At 46.3% G+C, this 22492-nt stretch overlaps 1 protein-coding gene across 1 annotated transcript in view; it reads right to left on the bottom strand.

Moving 5' to 3' along the window:
- Positions 1 to 7554: 7554 nt before the first annotated feature.
- The window catches only part of INSC (INSC spindle orientation adaptor protein), a 120756-nt gene continuing 105818 nt past the window's right edge, over positions 7555 to 22492 (bottom strand). Inside the window, exons 10-13 of the mRNA XM_055317549.1 lie at positions 20237 to 20303; positions 15715 to 15870; positions 14196 to 14272; positions 7555 to 8130 (exon numbers count right to left, since the gene is read on the bottom strand). Coding sequence (XP_055173524.1) covers positions 8002 to 8130; positions 14196 to 14272; positions 15715 to 15870; positions 20237 to 20303 — 429 coding nt within the window. The 3' untranslated portion in view covers positions 7555 to 8001. The remainder of the gene's footprint in view (positions 8131 to 14195; positions 14273 to 15714; positions 15871 to 20236; positions 20304 to 22492) is intronic.

Below are 22492 nucleotides of genomic sequence, written 5' to 3' on the forward strand. Positions count from 1 at the left end.
ATTTTAAGAAGTGTCAGGGCTTAAAAAGTATTTAATTAAAAATGAAAACTATTTTTTCTCAAATAAGGAGAAAGTTTAGAATTTGATAAGATGTTGTACTTTTATTTTTAAGTTGAAGCATGGTGTTTGGGGTTATGTGCACGTGGATGCAATAAAATGTATGTGTGCCAAAGTGGAATGATCACGATTTTGGGGCCAGATAGTGGTTTTCCATGGCCATTTATGTGATGTTGGGCAAGATATAAAATCTCTCTAAACCTCAGTTTCCTTATTCATAAGAGGGGATTAAAAATGACTACTTAACACAGTCATTTTAGAGATTTCGTGAAGTCATGTATGTTACAGTGCCTTGGCACAGAACAGGTGCTCCAAAAATGCCAGCTCTGGTGATAGTAGGTGTTATTTCTTGGTTCCAAGTCCCAACTCTTCCATTAATTTGCTGTGTAATTCTAGGCAAGTCTTGTTACTCCTAAGTGTAGGATGTAGAGATGGGACTATATAGTCCCTACATCCTTTGCAGGATTAAAGTCTGTTCCTAATACACTATGGGTTTATATTTGAGGCACTGTCAAGAAGGACCAGGCAACTGAATAGATGCAAAGGTGGTTTTGGGGGGATGATAACTGCAGCCACACTTATTGAGCATTGGTCATAAGGCATTATTCTAAGCCTTTTCCATGTCTTAATACATTTAATTCTCACAAGGGCTCTATGATTAAGGCACTATCCTTGTCCCATCTTACAGACGAGAAAACTGAGGCACAGAGAAGTTATGTGCCTTTGCTTAAAGTCACACAGTGAGTAAGGGGTAGAGCCAGGATTCAAAATGAAACAGGCTGCGGAGCTCCTATTTGTTTTAACCATCATGTTTTACAGCTTTTCTAAGGGCACTGGCTTATTGACAACTCAAACCACAAGTAATCCCAGCACTTACTCATTTTTACTTTTCTTTCCTGGGCTGCAGGGCAGACCCTTATGGTATGTTTGCTGAAGGATTAAGATTCTTTGAAAGTCCAGAGCTGTATCTACCTTCTAATAGGGGCCTCGTGCTAAGTGCCTGCTTTCTTCCCAGTAAACAAACGTCTGAAATTAGACAGACGTGGGTTCAATGCCTGCATCTGTCTCAACAATTCGATTTTGGCAGCATTACTTAACCTCTCCAAGCCTCATTTTCCCATCTGTAATGGAAGGTATAAATAGGAATATTAACAGTAATAACTAATTCACAAATGTGAGAATTATGAGAGGGGATACATGGCAAAATGACTGCAGGCGGAGGCCCACACTCAATGGGATCAGCATTCGCTTGGCCCCCGGGGGCGAACTTCAGGTGGAGCCACTGAGCTCCACTGAGCTGGAAGGAAAGGCTCCTTCCTGCCCACCTGGCCCTGAGTCCCGGAGAGGGATTCCCTGCCCCCGGGAGCCCAGGAGTGTCACAGACACAGCCAGACGCTGATCTGCACTGCAGGCTGCTGTGGGATGGAGGGACGTGGAGGGTCTCCTCGGCTGAGACCACGTCACACCGTCCTGCCTCCCACCCCTTGCAGCCTGCAGAGGAAGGGCAAGGCGCTCTCCTGCTACCATGGATTTTAACTATAAATTCCATCGTGGCTTGATGTCACCCTTTCATTCCCACTTTCAAATGTTCTTTTTCAAAAGTTCTCTCTTTCCGAATAACATTATTAAAAAGGAAAAAAAAGAAAAACAAACCCTTTAAGTCTTTGGCCTGAGTTCGGGGTCCAGCTTCTTTTTCTTCCTCCTCCTCTTTTGATTTTTAAATAAACTTCCCCTTCTGTGTAACATCATGCATTTGTGGGTGTTACAAAAGATGTTGTCACAGGTAAGTAATCGTTCTGAGGTTGAATATGGCCATAGAAAGGACGTGAAGATAGTATTGGAAGTCCTAGCCTCAGCAATCAGACAACAAAAAGACATTAAAGGCATTCAAATTGGCAAAGAAGAAGTCGAACTCTCCCTCTTCGCCGATGACATGATACTCTACATAGAAAACCCAAAAGCCTCCACCCCAAGATTGCTAGAACTCATACAGCAATTTGGTAGCGTGGCAGGATACAAAATCAATGCCCAGAAATCAATGGCATTCCTATACACTAACAATGAGACTGAAGAAAGAGAAATTAAGGAGTCAATCCCATTTACAATTGCACCCAAAAGCATAAGATACCTAGGAATAAACCTAACCAAAGAGGTAAAGGATCTATACCCTAAAAACTATAGAACACTTCTGAAAGAAATTGAGGAAGACACAAAGAGATGGAAAAATATTCCATGCTCATGGATTGGTAGAATTAATATTGTGAAAATGTCAATGTTACCCAGGGCGGTTTGCACGTATAGTGCAATCCCTTCCAAGGTACCATGGACTTTCTTCAGAGACTTAGAACAAATTATTTTAAGATTTGTGTGGAATCAGAAAAGACCCCGAATAGCCAGGGGAATTTTAAAAAAGAAAACCATATCTGGGGGCATCACAATGCCAGATTTCAGGTTGTACTACAAAGCTGTGGTCATCAAGACAGTGTGGTACTGGCACAAAAACAGACACATAGATCAATGGAACAGAATAGAGAATCCAGAAGTGGACCCTCAACTTTATGGTCAACTAATATTCGATAAAGGAGGAAAGACGATCCACTGGAAGAAAGACAGTCTCTTCAATAAATGGTGCTGGGAAAATTGGACATCCACATGCAGAAGAATGAAACTGGACCACTCTCTTGCACCATACACAAAGATAAACTCAAAATGGATGAAAGATCTAAATGTGAGACAAGATTCCATCAAAATCCTAGAGGAGAACACAGGCAACACCCTTTTTGAACTTGGCCACAGTAACTTCTTGCAAGATACATCCACAAAAGCAAAAGAAACAAAAGCAAAAATGAACTATTGGGACTTCATCAAGATAAGAAGCTTTTGCACAGCAAAGGGTACAGTCAACAAAACTCAAAGACAACCTACAGAATGGGAGAAGATATTTGCAAATAACATATCAGATAAAGGGCTAGTTTCCAAGATCTATAAAGAACTTATTAAACTCAACAGCAAAGAAACAAACAATCCAATCATGAAATGGGCAAAAGACATGAAGAGAAATCTCACAGAGGAAGACATAGACATGGCCAACACGCACATGAGAAAATGCTCTGCATCACTTGCCATCAGGGAAATACAAATCCAAACCACAATGAGATCCCACCTCACACCAGTGAGAATGGGGAAAATTAACAAAGCAGGAAACCACAAATGTTGGAGAGGATGCGGAGAAAAGGGAACCCTCTTACACTGTTGGTGGGAATGTGAACTGGTGCAGCCACTCTGGAAAACTGTGTGGAGGTTCCTCAAAGAATTAAAAATACACCTGCCCTACGACCCAGCAATTGCACTGTTGGGGATTTACCCCAAAGATTCAGATGCAATGAAACGCCGGGACACCTGCACCCCGATGTTTCTAGCAGCCATGTCCACAATAGCCAAACTGTGGAAGGAGACTCGGTGCCCATCGAAAGATGAATGGATAAAGAAGATGTGGTTTATGTATACAATGGAATATATTACTCAGCCATTAGAAACGACAAATACCCACCATTTGCTTCAACGTGGATGGAACTGGAGGGTATTATGCTGAGTGAAGTAAGTCAATCGGAGAAGGACAAACAGTGTATGTTCTCATTCATTTGGGGAATATGAATAATAGTGAAAGGGAATATAAGGGAAGGGAGAAGAAATGTGTGGGAAATATCAGAAAGGGACACAGAACATAAAGACTCCTAACTCTGGGAAATGAACTAGGGGTGGTGGAGGGGGAGGAGGGCGGGGGGTGGGGGTGAGTGGGTGACGGGCACTGAGGGGGACACTTGACGGGATGAGCACTGGGTGTTATTCTGTATGTTGGTAAATTGAACACCAATAAAAATTAATTTATTAAAAAAAAAAGAAAAGAAAGAAAGAACGTGAAAGAGCTGCAGTTCCCCTAGGGGCCCAGTGCTCTCACCCAAGGAACTTTCAGTTGGAAGCTTCCATTGTGCCGTTTGTGTCCCAGCACCTTTGAAGAGGCTCTTCGTTCCCTCGGTCTTGGAGCTTCTCTTCCTATTCTTTATTTTTATTATGAAGACTTTATTTCTTTAGCTTAAGGTTCACAGCAAAATTGAGAGGAAAGTACAGGGATTTCCCACATACACCCTGTCCCCACACAGATGTAGCTTTCCTGCTGTCAACATCTCCCACCAGAGTGGCACATTTGTTGCAACTGATAAGCCTATACTGACACAATCATCATCAACCAGGGTCCAGAGTCTACATTGGGGTTCACTCTTGGTGTTTGAACAAGTGTATAATAACATGATCTGCCATATGGTAGGTATCCTATAGAGCGTATCTTCACTGCCCTAAAAATCCTTTGAGCTCTTATCACTGCCCCCCAAACTCCTGACAACTATTGACCTTTTTACTGGCTCCAATAGGATTTTTTTTTTTGCCAGAATGTCATATAATTGGAATAATACAGTAACCTTTTCATATTGGCCTCTTTCACTTAGTAATATGCATTTAAACTTCCTCCTTGTCTTTTCCTAGACTAAAAGCTTATTCCTTTTTAGCGCTGAATAGCATCAATTGTCAGGATGTATCAATTTATCAACTCACCTACTGAAGGCCGTGTTACTTCCATGTTTTGGCAACCATGGGTAAGCTGCTACAATCATCCATGTGCAAGTTTTTGTGTGGACATATTTTTAATTACCTTGGGTAAATACCAAGGTATATGATTACTGGATTGTATTTTAAGAATATGTTTAGTTTTGTAAGAGACAGCCAGACTGTCTCATGATGTGACTAGTACCATTTGTATTCCCATCAATAATGAATGAAAGTTCCTGTTGCTCTGTATCCTTGCCAAAGTTGGCATTGTCAGTGTTCCAAATTTGGGCCATTCTGATAGGTGTGTAGTAGTATCTCATCATTGTTTTAATTAAAATTTTCCTTAGGACATGATATAGAGCATCTTTCCATTTGCTCATTCGCCATCTACCTTCTTGGTGAGATGTCTGTCAAGGTCTTTGGCTCATTTTCTAATAAGGCTGTTTATTTTCTTATTGTCAAATTCTAAAAGTTCTTTGTATATTTGGAAATGAGACCTTTGCCAAAGGTCTTTCACAGAATTGTCTCCCAGTCATGTCTTGTCTTCTCATTCTCTTGGCATGGTCTTTCGCAGAGCAGGAGTCTTCGACCTCAATAAAGTCCAGCTCAGCAACTATTTCTCTCATGGGTCATGACTTTGATGTATCTAAAAGTCATCACTGTGCCCAAAGTCATCTCAATTTTCTGCTATCTTCTAAGAGTTTTATAGTTTTGTGTTTTACATTTAGGTATGTGATACATTTTGAGTTTTCATGAAGGATATAAAGTCTGTATCTAGGTTCATTTTTTTTCTTTTTGTATGTGGATGTTCCGTTGTCCCACGACCACTTGTAGGAAAGATTACCTTTGGTCCACTTTACTGTCTTTGCTCCTTTGTCAAAGATCAGTTGACTATATTTATGGGGGTGTGTTTCTGCACTCTCTATTCTGTTTGTGTAATCTATTTGTCTATTGTTTCAACCATACCACACTGTCTTGATTGCTGTAGTTTTACAGAAAGCTTTGAAGTCACATAGTGTCAGTCTTCCAACTTCTTCAGTATCTTCTTCAGTATCATGTGATATTTACCTTTTGTCACTTGTTGCTGTTTGCACTAATAGTACAAGAGCAATGGTAGGTAAAATTATACTTTGATATGATCAAGGTAGCAGTACCAAACTGTTCTTACACTCATCGTATTCTTTACTGTCACCATTTAACGTACCTTTTTCAATGACCAATTTCACTTAGAAATATCCTTGATGAAGCAGTACAAATCATGAACTTTATTAAATATTGACCCCTCAGTAGACATCTTTTTTTTTTTTTCATTTTCTGGGTGCTAAAATGAGAATTACACTTAAGGCACTTCTGCTGTGTGCTGAACTAGGATGTGTATCAGTTTCGAGAAAAAAAAGCCCTTGTGTGATTGTTTGAATTACAGAGGAAACTCATTGCTTCCCACGGAATACTGTTTTTACTTGAGAGAATAATTGACAGAAAAACTATGGTTACTGAGACTGCAATATTTGGCAGACATTGTCACAAAAACAAATAAAGTGAGCTTGTCACCTCAAGCACAACAACCGACAGTGTTTGTTGGCAATGATAAAGTTTGAGTTTTCAAGCCAATGGTGACATCAGAAGTGATACTTATAAAATTTGTTATCATACGAAGACAGGTGTCAATGTCTAGATAATTTGCATAACCCAGTGAAATATATCAAAACTCTTATTCCAAGAAGCTTGGCACAAGCACTCTGAAGACCTTAGCTTGAATCCAAGGCCTGCCATTTACTTACTATATCAGCTCTGTTGTCTCAAGTTAAAAAAAAAAAAGGCAATTTCCTCTGTTTCCTCATCTGTAAAATGGGTAGAATATCTACCTCACAGAGTTGCATAAGGATTTAATAAATAACATATAGTAATAAATATTAATGTATACTCATAAGAATATATAGAATGATATAAAACAAGCACTTGGCACATGTTAAATATTGTATAATAACTTTGCTATTGTTATGACTATCACCATTATGTTCATCATTTCAGGTGGAAGGACGCTGACGTCACCTTTCTCTATAGCGTAGGACTTCAGAGCATAGGTTCTGCTAATAGACATTGCTGGGTTCAGATCCTAGCACCATTTACTAGTTAGTGATCTTGGGCAAGTGATTTAATAGTATAGTGACATCTCATGTGATTAGTATCAGAAATAAACAAGATAATCCATGTGACATGTTCAACTCAGGACAGGATACATTAGGATAACTCATTTAGAATAGTAATAGTAATTCAAGAAATGCTTCTTGAATTGTATAAAATCATATCACTTATGATGATATTAAGCCTTTCAGAAGGATTTATAGATTTCTGTGATACTTTCAAGAAATGATATTGGTAAACCAGCTCTCCGGGAAAAAAAATTCTCTGAGTTATAACATCATCTAATTTCTGAGATGTAAATACTCTCACCATTGTCAATCTCAGGCTACCAAAAAGAGATCACTGAATGCAGAATGGGGGAGAAATTCTCACAGTTGTCCCTTGCAAGCTGATATGAGCCAGCTCCAGCACACTTTCAAGTACACTCTCGAAAAGATATAATCTACTAACACCTCCTCTGAGGATCCTAGTCCCCAGGAAATTATACAAGAGCAGAAAAGCATACGGAAACTGAGTTTGTGGGGACTTTTGGAAATCTTTCTGATTTCTCACTAAATTCTCAGAACTTGACTCATTCATGCACTTGTGAAAACGATACAACTCTCTACACAGTTTGAATAGTTAGAAAGGATTTTGTGACATGACACCTTATAAATTAGGAACTTAGTCTAAGATGTGATTTAATCTGAAAATACAAGACACATTTTGACGATTTCATCTATTAAAGAATATAACCTTCCTTCTAGTGTCTTCTGTCCAACTATTAAATTTATTTAACATCTTTTAGAAAGGAGCAAGCCAACGTTAAAAAAAAAATAAGCCAAAAGACTGTTGGGCAGTGAACATACTCTAGTTCCAAACGGGAGTGGAAATGAGGCAAGATTATATAGTGAGAGTAGAGAAAGCAAGATGAAGGGAAATTGCCCATGACAATAGGTCATATTAGGCATTATGCATTTCAATATCTGTAACTGAAAAGTCACAGAAGTCAAAAATAAAAATGAAAAAAGACTCCCAGGCCCACACACTGCCTGCTGGTGTTGCTAGAATATTTAGCCCTCTCTCCATTTTGTATAAAAAATAAATTAAGTATAAATAAGGAGGTGAGGAAGCTGGTGCATACTCAGGTGTGTTCACAGGTATGTACTCAGAGAGGGCAAGAGAATGGAGCCAAATGTCTTTCCTCTCCCACGCTTGCTACACAAAACTCTCCTCCATGTTGCTGCAGAGTAAGAAAGAGTCCACGAGCCGGGGCTGGACCAGCTGCTGGAAGTCGGAGTCCTGCAGGCCTTCAGGGCAGACCCCAGCCAGTCTACGCAGAGCAGCCTGGGGAGAAATAGAACAGAGGACACAGGTCAGGCCAGGTTCTCTGCTCGGATGCATGTATTCCCTTCAACTGCCCTGGGAGGTGCATTTCTGGAAGTGGCACACTGATCAGTCAGTTTGAGTAAATCATCACCTCGGTCAGCTGGCACCTTTGGGACATGGTCCTTTTGGTCACCTGGTCACTATGGTAACTTTATCATTTGGTCATCTGGTTTGTACCTTGGTCATTATGGTGGATGTCATCTGAAAGCCCTCATGATCTTAATAATGGTCTTACCATTTTGGTTTTTCAATCAGCTCAGAAACCTGGTTATCCTAAAGATCTGTCATTTAAAAAGTCTGGTCAACTTACTGACTATTTAAGTTCAAGATTTGTTCATTCTAGAGACCATAACTACCAGAAGCCTCAATGGTATTACAGCCTTATTTCCAGGTCCCTAGAGTTGCTTGAGAATAGCAAGGGATATTTACTGATTCATAAATTCAGCAAGGTTCTGACAAAGCATTATGGGAGGGGAAAGAGAGGAAGGAAGGTCATAAAGCTGAAGAAGATGGAGATTCTGCACGGGAAAGACAGATGCTGACAGAATGACACCACTGCCCAGGTCCCCCTGTGCTGGGCATTTCACTCCTCGCTGAGTACTCTATCCTGCTTTATGTCTACATGCCCTTGCTCAGCATTTCTCCATGGCACAAAGTCCCTCTTCACTCTTTTCTAGCCAGTGGGTACATTCACCCTGCGAGGGCTGTCCCACCATCATCTCCTCTGTGAAGCCTTCCCTGATTCCCTGAAGCAGAGACAGTCCTTCCCTCTTCTCTCTGTTCATGGCCCCTGGGCTGACCTGAACCTTCTCACCCTTGACTGCTACTGGGTTTTTAGGTGTTTGTCTCCCACACTAGACTCTTAGTTCCTCAAAGATAGACACTCTGTTTTATTTTTCTCTGTATCCACAGAAGAAGGACAGGGTTTGGCATAGGGCTCAATAAATGTAAGTTAAATTGAAAAAAAAGAAAAAGTGAAATGCTTTAAAATGGAGTTCTATTGCTAGAGCCACCTGAAACTGTAAATATGGGCCACGCACCTACCTCCACCTCTCTCCCAGTCCGCTGAGGCAGTGCATACTAAGTGCTCAATGACTGTGAATTCCTTCCCTCTTCTGTTCACAGCAGGGAACAAGGTGAGAGCTTAGGGGTGCCCTTGCCCCGAGAAACAAAGAGAAGGGAATATCTGGAATGGCAGAAAAAGCAAAAAAAAAAAAAAAAGGAATACTAATACTTACTTACTGCATATCTCAACATAGTATTTCATTTAATCCTTACAGAATACTACAGGGTAGTTGTCATGATCTTCAGTTTGGAAATGAGATGAAGGCTCAGTGAGGGAAAGGGGCCTTCCCGAGATCACCCAGCAGCAGTCCCACTGCAGGACCCTCACACCCGTGCACACAGTAGGGATGGAGAAGGCCCAGGGCACAGGGTTATACTGAATACATGAGCCCTCATGACCTATACCTATTGCTGAGAAACCACCAAGTCAGTGAAAAGAAAGGAAGGCTTAAGTTGGTTGTTGGATGAACAGGGGCTGCCATGTTCAAATTAGATCAAGGAGAGGGACCTGAGCGGGGTTTGGAACACTAGTGGCAAGAAGTAGACTCTAGGAGACTGTCCCTCAGTAGTGCGCCCTGCCTCTCCTGGGGGCTATTTTCCCCCAAGGGGCTACAGAGGCTGAACTCCATAGCACTTTCTGATTCCTCTTGGCTCCAACTGGGAAAAATAACTCTATACCCTTGACTTGTCACAGTAAAAAATGGAACCTGAGTTCCTCAGCAGAGGAGCCTAGGAAGCCATTGATATATTTTACATCATAATCATAAAGCAAGAGGGAAGGAGCAGCGAGGAAAGATAAAGAAATGGAGAGAAAACAGACTCACGAGGAGAATGAGATAGAAGAAGAAAATAGAGAAACAGAGAAAAAGAGACAACGGAGAAGTGGGACAGGAAGGCAAAGTTAAAACAGAGAGGCAGAGATGAGCTGGTGAAAGAAAGATCAAGCCTGACAGAGAGATGGAGAGAGAGAGAGAGAGAGAGAGAGAGAGAGAGAGAGATGGTGACAAAGAAAGAGAGTGCCCAGGGAGGGGGGAGAGGGGCAAACAGGAGGGAGGGAGGAGAAGGTGAGGAGCCATAAAGGGAGGAAGGGGAGAGAGTGGGGGTGGGGGCGGAGAGAGAGCTGAGGGGAAAGGAGAGATAAAAACTCCTGAAGGAAGTCAAGCTCTGGAGGAGAGAAAAGCAAAAAATAAAATGAAGAGGGAGAGAGAAAGGGAGGGGGAGAAAGGGAGACAAAGTGGGGCAGGGGAGAGGCAGAGGGAGAGCATCTCAAGCAGATGCCCTGCTGAGCACAGCCTGATGCGGGGCTCCATCTCACCCACCCTGATATATTGCCCTGAGCCAAAATCAAGAATCAGACGCTTAACTGACTAAGCCACCCAGGCACCCCCTGGCCTGTGGTTCTCTTTTCTTAGAGGGAGAGAGAGAGAGAGGAGAGGGAGAGAGAGAGAAGGAGAAAAAGAAAGAGAAGAGGGAGGGGGAAAGGGAGAAGAGAGAGGGGAAAAGAATGAATGAACTAACAGACCTGAAAAAACACAAAGGTCAATGGACACCCTCGTCTCCCTGGGGTCCCCAGAAGGCCTGCAGGACAGGAATCCAAAGCAACTCAGAGCACCCCCTCCTCAGCGTCCCAGAGCTCAAAGGACCCTTCCCCCTTCTGAAGCCTGTCTCTGGGCTTCTGCTTCCCAGGGAGGGTTAACAGCCAGTCATCCCAGGATCTCAGTCCCAGACAGTCTGAAAACACCCAACCATTAAACAAGCCCAGCAGCCCACTGACAGCCGCCTCATTAAGCAAAAATCAATTCTGTTTGCGCGAAGCAATCTGCACTGCCACTCTCCCAGATGTGGGAGACAATAATTGAAATGTCCTCCCTCCACCTGAAGAGAGCCTCTGACGCTGGGAAGAAGGCCTTGGGGAAGGCAGGAGAGGTAGCCTCCAACTCCATTTGCCAGGCCAGCCACCTAGCGGCCCCCATCTCAGCAGCCAGGGGGCCACACTCAAATGTGGAACCCCTTCTGGGAGCCAAATCACCACCACCTGCAATTCTGGGGCCTCGGGGTGGGAAGAGAAATCTATCTGTCCCTCAACCAGGCAAGAAACAGTCACCAAAGCCAAGGTCCTATGGAGATATCAAGGGCTGGAAAAGGTCCCCAGCCCTAAGAAGTTCCAGACTTGGGGGGGGGGGTGGAGAAAGATCTGCCAAGAGCCAAGGGAGCAAGACCAGGGCCCTAAGACATGGGGGAGAAGGCGTGACTGAAAACAAGAAGGTCTGGCCACAAAGCCAAGACCTTCAGCATTAGGCAGGCCTATGTTTGAATTCCAAGACCCTCCCCTTTTAATACCCAGCACACGAGATCCCATAACCTGCCTCCCACTGAAGATAACAAAATCCAAGCCGGCAGGCCCAGATGCCCATGTACTCCCTGTCTCTGAGCCACAGGCATCCCCCAGGATACCTGACAGAGGAGATGGATCTGGGCCCCAGCCCTGTGTTCGAGCCAGAAGGCACGGGGCTGTAGACAGTAGGCCACAGATCATGGGGGACCATGGAAGGGCCAATGATGGAAGCATCGTGACTGTAAAATTAGAACTAGCCCAGCAGCCACAGGAAGGGTCGATTAGGGAGGGTGAAGCTCTCTTCAGCATCCCATGAGCCATCCTCCAGGGGAAATGTAATACCTTTTCCACTGGAAAGTCCTTCACGTGACTGAAGATGGTGGCCAAGCCCTTGTGCATGTTTTACTTCAAACTAACACTATGGATGCACAAAGAATTGTGGCCACAGGCCTGCATGGAGCTTTCTGGTTTCCCACTACAACCTGAGGGCGTCGTGGTGCTGGGCACTCGTGGGCGCCCCGAGCGCTGGAGATAATGGCGGTTGGGGCCAATGATTGTGTTGGCCCAGCATTAACTCTCTCCACTTGACTCACTGAGCGAGACAGGATTAAGAAGTTCTCTCAACTGGGGAAAACATTACCTCGTTACAGGTACTAACCTCCAGCTGAAGCTTAGCCTCCCCTTCAGTGCAGCCACCGACCATGAAGTCACAGCAATTCCTGCAACTTGCGTGCCAAGGAAAGTCACAGATCCTCTCATACCCCGGTAACTCTTGCTGGAGGGACCCTCAGATAGCATTTATGCTCATTTCTAGTCAAGGTTATAATACTCATTAGACCCACTGCTCGCTCTCTTAGTTAACATGTTAATTAAAAGTACATATGTTAATTATATCACATAAATACTCCAATAACTATTGTAATAATTCCTTCTTAATTCTATATATTTTGGTTTATGCATTTAAAACATTATTCTTAGAAGGGATCCAGAAGCTCCAACAGATCACCAAAGGCACCAAAAAGCTAAAGTTGTTCTGCATGTACCAGAATCAAAGTCCCATGAGAGCAGAGATGTTTGTCTTTGTCTTTCCCCCCGACACAGCTGTGTCCCCATAGCTCAGAAGTGTGCCCAGCACACAGAATCACTCAGTAAATATTTATTGAATAAGATTTATAGGCACTTAGTGACCTACCCACAGTCCTGCAGCTTGTTAATGGCAAAAACCAAGACAGGTGTGTCCGACCGCAATGCCCTCTGGTCTCAACCATACAATGTCTATCAGGAGCTCCCCAAAATGAGATGAGCTTCGTCTAAAAAATGATAGAGTGTGGAGGGGGCTTTACCGAGAGGAAGAGGGAGAGAGAAAGGAAGGGGGAGAGATGGAGAGAAAGTGGGGGCTTGAAGGCCCTCCAGATCCCTCACTTCCCCCTCGAGTTCTTTAAGGACCGACCAAGAATTGGGCACTCCCTTGAAATCTCTTGGGACTCGAAGAGTCAAACGACCCATTTATACATTGGTTTCTCAGCCTCTTCACGCTTCCAACTGGAAGCAGCTCTGTTTGGGGATTCAGTCCAGCCCCAGCAGGGAGGAATGTAGAGACAAAGCGCGCATTCCCATCTGGTACAGTTGAGTCTCTCATGGTGGCTCCAAGCAGCAAGAAGTTGGGTGGGGATCTCATGAGATGCACTGCTTTGGTTCAAGTTGAAGATCTTGGCGAATAACACTTTCTGTCCTGTCCTATTGCTGCCAGTCCTACTCTACAAGAGAGGGGGGTGGCTATGAAGCTGGAAGAGTGCCAGTAGAGGGGCCCTGTCGAAGAGGATGGAAGGCTTCTCTCCCAGTGTCCCCTTTGCCTTTTTTTTTAATTTTTTTAAAAATTTATTTATGATAGTCATACAGAGAGAGAGAGAGGCAGAGACACAGGCAGAGGGAGAAGCAGGCTCCATGCACTGGGAGCCTGACGTGGGATTCGATCCCAGATCTCCAGGATCGCACCCTGGGCCAAAGGCAGGCGCCAAACCGCTGCGCCACCCAGGGATCCCCCAGTGTCCCCTTTGGAACAGACACGAGACCTCCATACCCTACCTTCCATTGCTGCAAGTACCATGGTGTCGCTACCACCTGTCAACATTCTCCCCGCCAGCCACGCTGGTCTTGAGCTGCTGTTAAGACTCCTCAGAACCTCAAAGGTTCATGGTTATTAAAAGTATGCGTGAGGGATTCCCTAGCCCCCCATCTTTCACATATATGACCTCATATCATTATCTTTCATCTTTTTAAAGATGTATTTATTTGAGAGAGAGAGAGAGAGAGAGATCTCAAGCAGAGGGAGGGGAAGAAAAGCAGGTGCCCCACTAAGTGGGAAGTCAGAGCCTAAGATCATGACCTGAGCCAAAATCAAGAGTCAGATGCCCAACCGACTGACTGAGCCACCCAGGCATCCCTTTTCTTCACAGTTTTGTGAATTAAATGAAACACCTTTATCACCATTTTAAAGAGGAAAGTTAAGTGCAGAGAAGTCTCATGGCTTACTCAAGCCAGCCAAGGCATCGCCAGCTCTCCTGGCCCCTGGTCTGCAGCCCCAAAGCCCAGGGCAGAAGCCGGGGGGATACGGGGAACTCACCAGGCAGGCCACGAGCACAGCATCACTGCTGTTCCTTTCGGAGGGCGATCTGCAGAGCTCGATGAGGCGGGACATACCTGTGGGAGACACACAAGAACAAGGATGGGAACGGGCCTGGCCAGGCCTGACCCAGAGGTGCTCCCCCTGCACCCCTCCCACAGCTTTCTGGGTCACTCCAGGGCCCCACCAGCTCACCACCTGGCCAGAGAAAAGGTGCTGAACCCACCTGGAGGAGCTTGTGGTGGAGACTCTCTGTTCCCCTGGGTCTGAACAGACCCTGCTCAGGGCCAGTACTGAGCTTAGGAGAGCTGCAACAGAACGTACTGGGGACCTCTGAGAAAGAACTTCCTGTGTCAGTACTTCTGATTTTGCCAGAACTATATTTAATGTTTACATCATTATCAGCAGGACTTCCCATTTTTCTCCCAATTGCCTATTACAGTCAGAAAATGTATTGCTCCTAAGATTATAGAAAACTCCAGATTGAGGAGGTTAATATTTCCTAGGCCTTTATAGAGGAAAGGCAAATAAATGACTCTGCTTTTCAATGTAAATTGGCTTTTTACAAACTCCAAAAAACAAAAATAAAACAAAGAGCCAACTCGTAAGATATTAATAAAAGGTGTACAGACACATTCTATGTGTTTATCTTCCAGAAAGTCTTTCTGGAGCCAGAACCTGGGGCCACCTCATGCCATTTGCCAGGTACCTGCACGAGAGGCAACAACACCATCCTATCCTTGGGCCCCTTCCTGGGATACATTCCCCAACCATCACCCTGGAATAAAGCCTCAAACCAGAGCTGAAGGCTCACCTCCCTGCTAACACATCCCCCGAACCGCCTGGAAAAATGTGAGCTGCTTCCCCCCTGTGCCAAACGTGGCTCGGACATGCTTTGAACACTGGCCTATGGTATGCAAGGGCACCTTTGTCTTTCCATATCTGCCACCCCACGAGGCTGTAGGCCCCTGTGGTCAGGACAATGCACAGTCAGGGTGTTAGGCCGAGCACTGAGAACCGAGTCTAGCAGGGAGTGGGTGCTTTGAAAAGACTCGCTGGGGACATGTGACGAACTGAATGCACGAGTGATTTAATGAGTGAATTAATAAATGAATTAAACATGAATAAAAGAAGCAGTGAATGAGTGCACGAATGAACAAAAGCATGAGTTCGTGAGTGAATGAACAGATGAACAAGTAGATGAGTGAATAACTGAGTGAAGGACAAAACAGAACGACTGCATGAAGGGGTAGGGCTCTCAGCGGGGAGTCTTAGGTGAGTGGCTGTTCCATCCGACTTCAGCCTCCCCGGGCCCTGATTCCCTCTAGTTTTGGCCCCAAACTTACCAGCTAGATGGGGGGGCCACATGCTGGGCCCCCATGCCAGCATTTTCTGGCACCTTGAGAGTGGGGTTCACCTCGGCCAGCGGGGCTGTGAGTCCTCTGTCGCCACCATGAAACTGGGGGTGCTCCCATCCCAGGCCCACCTCCCCACTCTTGCCACAGCCCGCACCACTTACAGCTCAGCCGCACGGCCTCCCGGGCCACCTCTGGGTCTCGGCTGAGACGGGCCAGAGTCACCGCGGCCTTCTGCTGGACTCGCTCACAGGCCGCCACCTCGGCAGGGGTTCCAGACCTTGGCTTCTCGGACAGCATGCCCATGATAAGCTGGACCCCTGGGCAGGAGGCAAAGGACAGTTGGCACCTGCCCCCGCGGGGAGCCTGCCCCCCCACCCCGGGGCCAGCTGGATAGGTGGCTGCAAAAGCCTGAGACTTAGGAGGTCTCAACCATGGGAAGGCACCGGATGAGGCCACCGCTTCTCCTCCTGCCCTGGGGCTATCTCTGATTCCATGCCTAAGTCACTCTACTTGGAAGGGACATCGGGAGGACCTCCCTTCTGATTTTTTAAATGCTATTACTGAGCTTTTATTATATGCACGACACTACACTGAATGCACCATAAATGCATGATCCCTAAAGCCTCCCAACAGTCTCTGGAACTAAGTATCTGTATAATTCACTGTGAGGCCCAAAGAGAAGCGGGGTCTCTTTTCCAGGGTCGCACAGTTAGTAGCCAGGAAGCTGGTCTCAGAACTCAGGTAAGCTGGTTCTTCTCCGTCACTCCTTCACCTCTGATCCAGCTGCATCTGAGAGGGGTCGAGAGGTGATGGGCCCCCCGTGGGAGGTGAGCCAAACCTTAGGCTGGACAAGCAACAGATCAAATGTTTTAGGGGGGCTTCTAGCACTGGCGGAGGATGGACAGTTGAATTGAGAGGTTTGAGTAGGGCCTGAATTTGGTCAGCCGAGCATTCTTCCCACCCTCCCCTGAAACCAGATCCATCTTCTGATTGTCCTACAAACCCACACCCACTTTCACTCTCACCCTCTGCCCCGGCCACCTAATTTTTCCGCAAGGATATCCTTTTCCCTCTCACACTCCAACTAAGTAATTCCCATCCTGCAGGTTGTAGTAAAAGTCCGTGTTCTGTGGGAGGTATTTCCTAACTGCCCCTGCCCACACCCCCTTCCCTGCACAGGGGCGGGGAGGGGGGCAGGAATCTTGCCAGCACAGAATTTAAACCAGACAGGGCCTGTGGATATATTGTACTTTGCTCTGTTGCTTCACACACTAATTTTTTTTAAAAATTCTTGTTATTATGAAAGTTGGGAAGTTTCCATTAAAACCCAGATTTCCATTAAAATCCAGCTTCCAAAACATTACTTCCTGACATGGGGGCCACAGTTCTTCCTGACAATAATACGCTAAAGCTTATTAACAGCTTGCTATTTTAAATGAGATTGGCCCAGTCCCTGCTGAGCCTACATCATCCATGGATAGTACCTGTCTGGCTCTATAGGTATCTAAGTTTGCAACCTCTGACTTAGACTGTGGAGCCAAAAGGGCCTTTAGAGATCTAGCCCAACCCCACTCTCCACCCTATCCCCCATTTCACAGAAGAGCACCTCAGATCTGGAGAGAGAAAATGATTTCCCAAGTGCACACAGGAGTTAGCCCCAGTCCAGGACCTCAGCCGCATGCCTCTGTGAATCTTACTTGAACCAGATGTCATTTCTAACTCTCCTGGATCTCAACGCACAGGGGCTGTTAAGTTACTTAGTTATGGCCCTGAGACTATTCAGTCCTGGGGAGTCGGGAGGGGTTCTCTTTCTGATGAGTTTTGTTAAGTACCCATTTCTCCCTCCTGTGGGCTCAAGAGCCCCAGTCTCTAATACCTCTGCCGCCACACACTAAGCTTAGGGCAAGGTGCTTCTCTTCCCAACCCTCTCCCAGGCCACTGAATGAAACAGTCTTCAGGCTCCCTATGCCCACAATGTCCCTAAGACAGGTCACGACCATGAATATCCAGAGGTATGTATGTTATGGCCTGTGGGCACATGAACAGGGGACACCAAAATGACAACTTTAGGAAGTGCCACAGGCTTAGGAAGTTTTACTAACTCCGGGTTCAGGTGCCCACAAAGAAGCACTTTCCCAATTCCCCCTTTGCACCTGCAAACTGACAAGGAATCAGATAGTTTCTTATACACCAGCAGGTAAGCTCCAGGGCACAAGGGCGTGTGTCCGTTTCCTGCATGGAAATAGATGCAGTACCTAGAAAGCGGCTTCACTCTAATCTTTGCTGACTAAATATCAAATGAATGAATATGAATGCATTCAGGTGAAGAGTCTTACAAATGTATAAAATCCAAGTTTCCTATAAATATATACTTCGTCGGGACGCCTGGGTGGCTCAGCGGTTGGACGTCTGCCTTGGGCTCAGGGCATGGTCCCGGGTCAGGGGATCGAGGCCTGCTTCGGGCTTCCTGTGAGGAGCCTGCTTCTCCGTCTTTCTATGTCTCTGCCTCTGTGTGTGTGTGTCTCTCATGAGTAAATAAATGAATAAATCTTATATATATATACATATATATATGTATATATATACTTCATCTGTCTTAACTAGAAAAAAATAAGATGCCATGAAATTGAGCTGCCTAGAAAAATCTAGACTGTGTTTCCAAAGGCCAGGCCAGGCCAGGCTCAATGCCAGAAAAGTTGCCTAGAGGTTGGGAGTTACAGCTTCGGGAACCAGCCCCCAGTGCCCTGTTTCCCCAACACTCTCTCCGGCTCAGTCCCAGCCTCTGAGGGAGAAGTCGAAGGAAAGCTATTGATGTCATGGGGTTGACAGTTAAGAGCTTGGGCTGCCCTGACCTGCCTCCCAGTGTAGGGGTGACAGCAGCCGGGCCTCCTTCCTCCAGTCCCATCACCAACACTCACACACAGTTCGGGGCGGGACAGGGGCAAAATCACCAGGCTGCATTCAGGGCAGGACACATCAGTCTCACACAGCCTGTAAGAGGACTGCCTTTCAAAGCCCGGTTTTCCCGACAGTGCTTGTCCCCTTCCGCCCAGGATCCCACTGAGCTCCAGCAGGCCCTGGCTTCATCACCACCCCTGCCCTGCTGGTCCCTCCAGCTCTGCCCACTGTTGTACTCAATCTCCTCATCAAAGGCTCTTCAGCTGCCTGCCAGTCTCCTGAAAGAGCAGGTGCGCTTGGCACAGGGCCCATTCTGCCCTAGATACTCTTGTAACAAGCTCCGTCTTCATCCTCCTGGCACCCTGCGAGGCAGGTGCATTCCCATTTTGCAGATGGAAAAGCAGAAGTCATACGGCTAGTAACAGAGGGCCAGGATTCAAGCCCAGTCTGTTTCCAGTTTCCCTGGTGGCAACCCCCTGCCCTCTGCTGCACTGTTTTATTGTCAATCTTACACTATGTCATGTTATCACTTTTGGGCTCCAGTTGGGCTCTCCTAGGACAAAGTCAAGGATTTCTTCATCTCTGTGTGCATTTGTTCAGTGCAATGCCAGGCATGTAGTAGGTCTCTAACTGCTGACTGAATGAGCCCATCAATAGCCCTTTGTAAACCATCAAACCCTCTACAGAGGCCAGATGTTCCAATCCCAAATCCATGGGCCTTTGGAGATCCATTGCCGCTCACCACTTGAACTTAAGGCTCTGAGTGCGGACAGAAGGGGCTGCGAAGGATGCTCCTCAAGTCTCTCAGTCTCAGCTGGCTCAGGAAAGTTTTTCATTATTACCTCAATCACATAAAATTAACACAAAATGATGTCTTTCAATTAGTAATAGGGCAATGGGGGATGGGGAATGTGTGTGTTTGTTAAAACAGCAGGGGCGACCTAGGGGAAGGGGGATTAACGAGAGCAGAAGCAGCTGGCCCAGGGCTCTCAGCTCACTCGTCCTCATTAGCGTCTTGGGTTTCCGACCGGCTGCTAATTGCTCCCTTATTTCCCAGTCACAGGAAGCCCTCGCCATTCTGCGTTCCCAGCTGCAAGGTGGCAGACCTGTCCTGGCCCCTAGCAGAGGCAGAGACAGCACAGGGCCACTCCCTGGCCCACCTCACCCCGACTCTGGTGACACCCTTGGTGCAAGGTGGGACCTGGGAGCCAGTGGGATGTCCATGTCCTCGGGTGAGGGGTCCAGGGGTCAGGCTTGCCCTGATCTGCTCCCCCACCCTCACTCCTCTTCAGACGCTTCAGCTTCCTGAGTGAGGCCAAATCCAATATGATAGGAACAACTTAAAGTCCAGACACATGCTCCGGCAGGAAGAGATTTTTACTTTTTGGATCATAATGAAATACTCGTCTACCCTTCATCACCCTAATTAAAATAGCACCTGCTAACCCCTCACCTCGGGTCTACCTTACGCCCTGCCCTGCTTTATTTTCTGCATCCCACTATCATCATCCGACATGCTCCATCTTCTCATTCATTGCCCCATGGAACTAAAGTCCCTCGGAAGCAAACATTTACGTATTGGCCCAGCTATACACATAAGCGCACACACATATATACGTATATGTATGTATATATATATATATACACACACACTCACGTAATTGTGCAGACACACATGCCCACGTTTCCATACCTGCACACAGCTCTTCACACAAACACAAAGGGCCCATGGTCCTATATAAACCATATAATCCATGCCACGTGCACACTGCTGCAAAGACATACCATTCTCCTGAATGATGTCAGAGGCGCACTGCTCTAGGACAGACATGTTTGCCAAGATGGTCACAATCTGGAAAAGAGAATAGAGAATCTGAGAAAATGCGCACACCTGAGCCGAGCAGTGCTCTTTACAGACAGCTGAGCCAGGAGTGACGAAGCTTTCCTGTAGCCTGTGGTTCTTTCCCATGGTATTTTCTTCCATCCTCGTGGGCACCTGCCTCCCATATGTATTTCCCCAGTGACTGGCTCTCACTCGTCAGCATGTGGCACTGGGATGGCCCCCAGGGGCCCCAGTACTCCACTGGAGAGAACAGCGTGCCTGAGTGAAGAGGGGACCCACCACCTTTCTGCAGAAATGCAGACAGATTGGCAGACTGCTGGCTCGCCCCCCCCCCCCGGACTGGGTGCCGCTCATCCTAGCCTCTTGCCCTGATAGTGAACCCCACCTACTTTCAGCCTGAAATTAATGGACAGCAAGGTCAAGTTAGAGAACATAAGATCAAAGGGCAGCATCACACCCCAAGTGTCATGTATTGTAAGGAACCTGGTGCGGAAGTTCTTGCTCAGCTGGCTTTGCAAGGCTGCGGTCCACAAGCCTTGCCTGTGGGTCATCTCTGAAGGGCTCTGTCTGCAGTAAAGAGATGCTGACGCCAGGTGGGCAGCAAGCCTTGGCCACAACCACACGGGCTGGACAGCCAATAGCCCACCCCACCGCGACCCCTTGGCCAGGGTCAAGGCTGCAGGGAAAACGCACCACCCAGAACTGGATTAAGGAACGGACCACCAAGAGACGGCTTACAGACCCCAAACTGTTAGGTGCCAAAACACCATTGGAAAATGTTGGAAACTTGGCACCTATTAACTCAGATACCACCCAAGACACTGCTCCCGAGGTAAATGGCAAAATGAAATCCACCCACTGCCACAGAAGCAGACAGCACCCTCGAGTGGTAATTAAAATAAAATAAAATAAAATAAAATAAAATAAAATAAAATAAAATAAAATAAAATAAAATAAAATAAAATGGAAAATACTCCTTGCTGGTGCAGTCCTCCCTCTCTCTCTCGAAAGGGTTCCTCAGAGCTTCTGGCACATTATAACTGGAGACCATGTCCCCACCTCTGAGGCAGCAGCTGACAGTCTACCGAGCACGGCTCAAGCAGCTTAAACTCTGGAACTGGATAATGCATAGTAATGTGAAGTTTGCCAAGAGAGAGTATTATCTCGATTTTAACTGGTTTGACACTGGCATATTATCCTGCGTAAATAAATGCATATGATAAATCTCTTCTTCTACACAGAAAGGAAAAGGGTTGCCATATGAATAGATTATCTATCCCCGTCCCCACCAAACACACATGTTGAAAAGGGACCTGCGTTCTTTGGTGGCTGTGTGTCAGGCCCTGGTGGCTCAGACCTGGTCAGGGGCCTGGCTGGCGTAAGCATGCCTGGGATAGGCTGTCGGGGTGGGGGTGGGCAGAGAATCTCCCAAAAGCTTTCTCCCACAGGCAACCCTGCCCGACCAGATGTTCTATGAAGGGAGTGGAGGAGGGTTAGTCCTTAGAAGTTTTTTCCTCCCCTTGGAAGACTGTGTGTAAGTGCTGAGAGGAAGGAGTTAGAGGAAATATATGGGTCAAAGACACAGTTTGAAGAAATGGAAGGAGGGACGCCTGGGTGGCTCAGTGGCTGAGAACCTGCCTTCGGCCCAGGGTGTGATCCTGGAGACCTGGGATCGAGTCCCGTGTCGGGCTCCCTGCAGGGAGCCTGCTTCTCCCTCTGCCTGTGTCTCTGCCTCTCTCTCTCTCTCTCTCTCTGTCTCTCATGAATAAATAAAATCTTTTTCTTAAAAAATGGAAGGAATAAAATTTAAATTAAAAAGAAGGGAAAGTTCCCCAGGAGGCATAAAGTGCATCGTCCTACAAGGAAGCAAACAGGAGGCCAAGTCCAGGGCAGAGCGCAGCTCACTGGCCTCGGGCCTTGGGTGGCCCATTAGCAACAGCACGGAGCGTGGCCTCCGGCCACATGGAGCCACCACATGCCACCCTGAGCAGCCACCCTCAGCAAAAAAAGGGGAGGGAGGACACGAGGAAGCAAGGCAGGAAGGGCAAACTAAAACAGGAAAGGGAAACCTCTGTCTGCAGCCCCAGGTTCATTACCCGCGATTATTAGCTGTGTCGGGCACAGGTAGGTCTTTGTGTCAGACTCATTTAGATCCTGTTAATGAAAATTACTTCCTCTTTGCAGAGCCTGTACCCCAT

This window comes from Nyctereutes procyonoides, unplaced genomic scaffold (assembly GCF_905146905.1).
Source record: "Nyctereutes procyonoides isolate TBG_1078 unplaced genomic scaffold, NYPRO_anot_genome, whole genome shotgun sequence".
Classification (NCBI taxonomy): domain Eukaryota; kingdom Metazoa; phylum Chordata; class Mammalia; order Carnivora; family Canidae; genus Nyctereutes; species Nyctereutes procyonoides.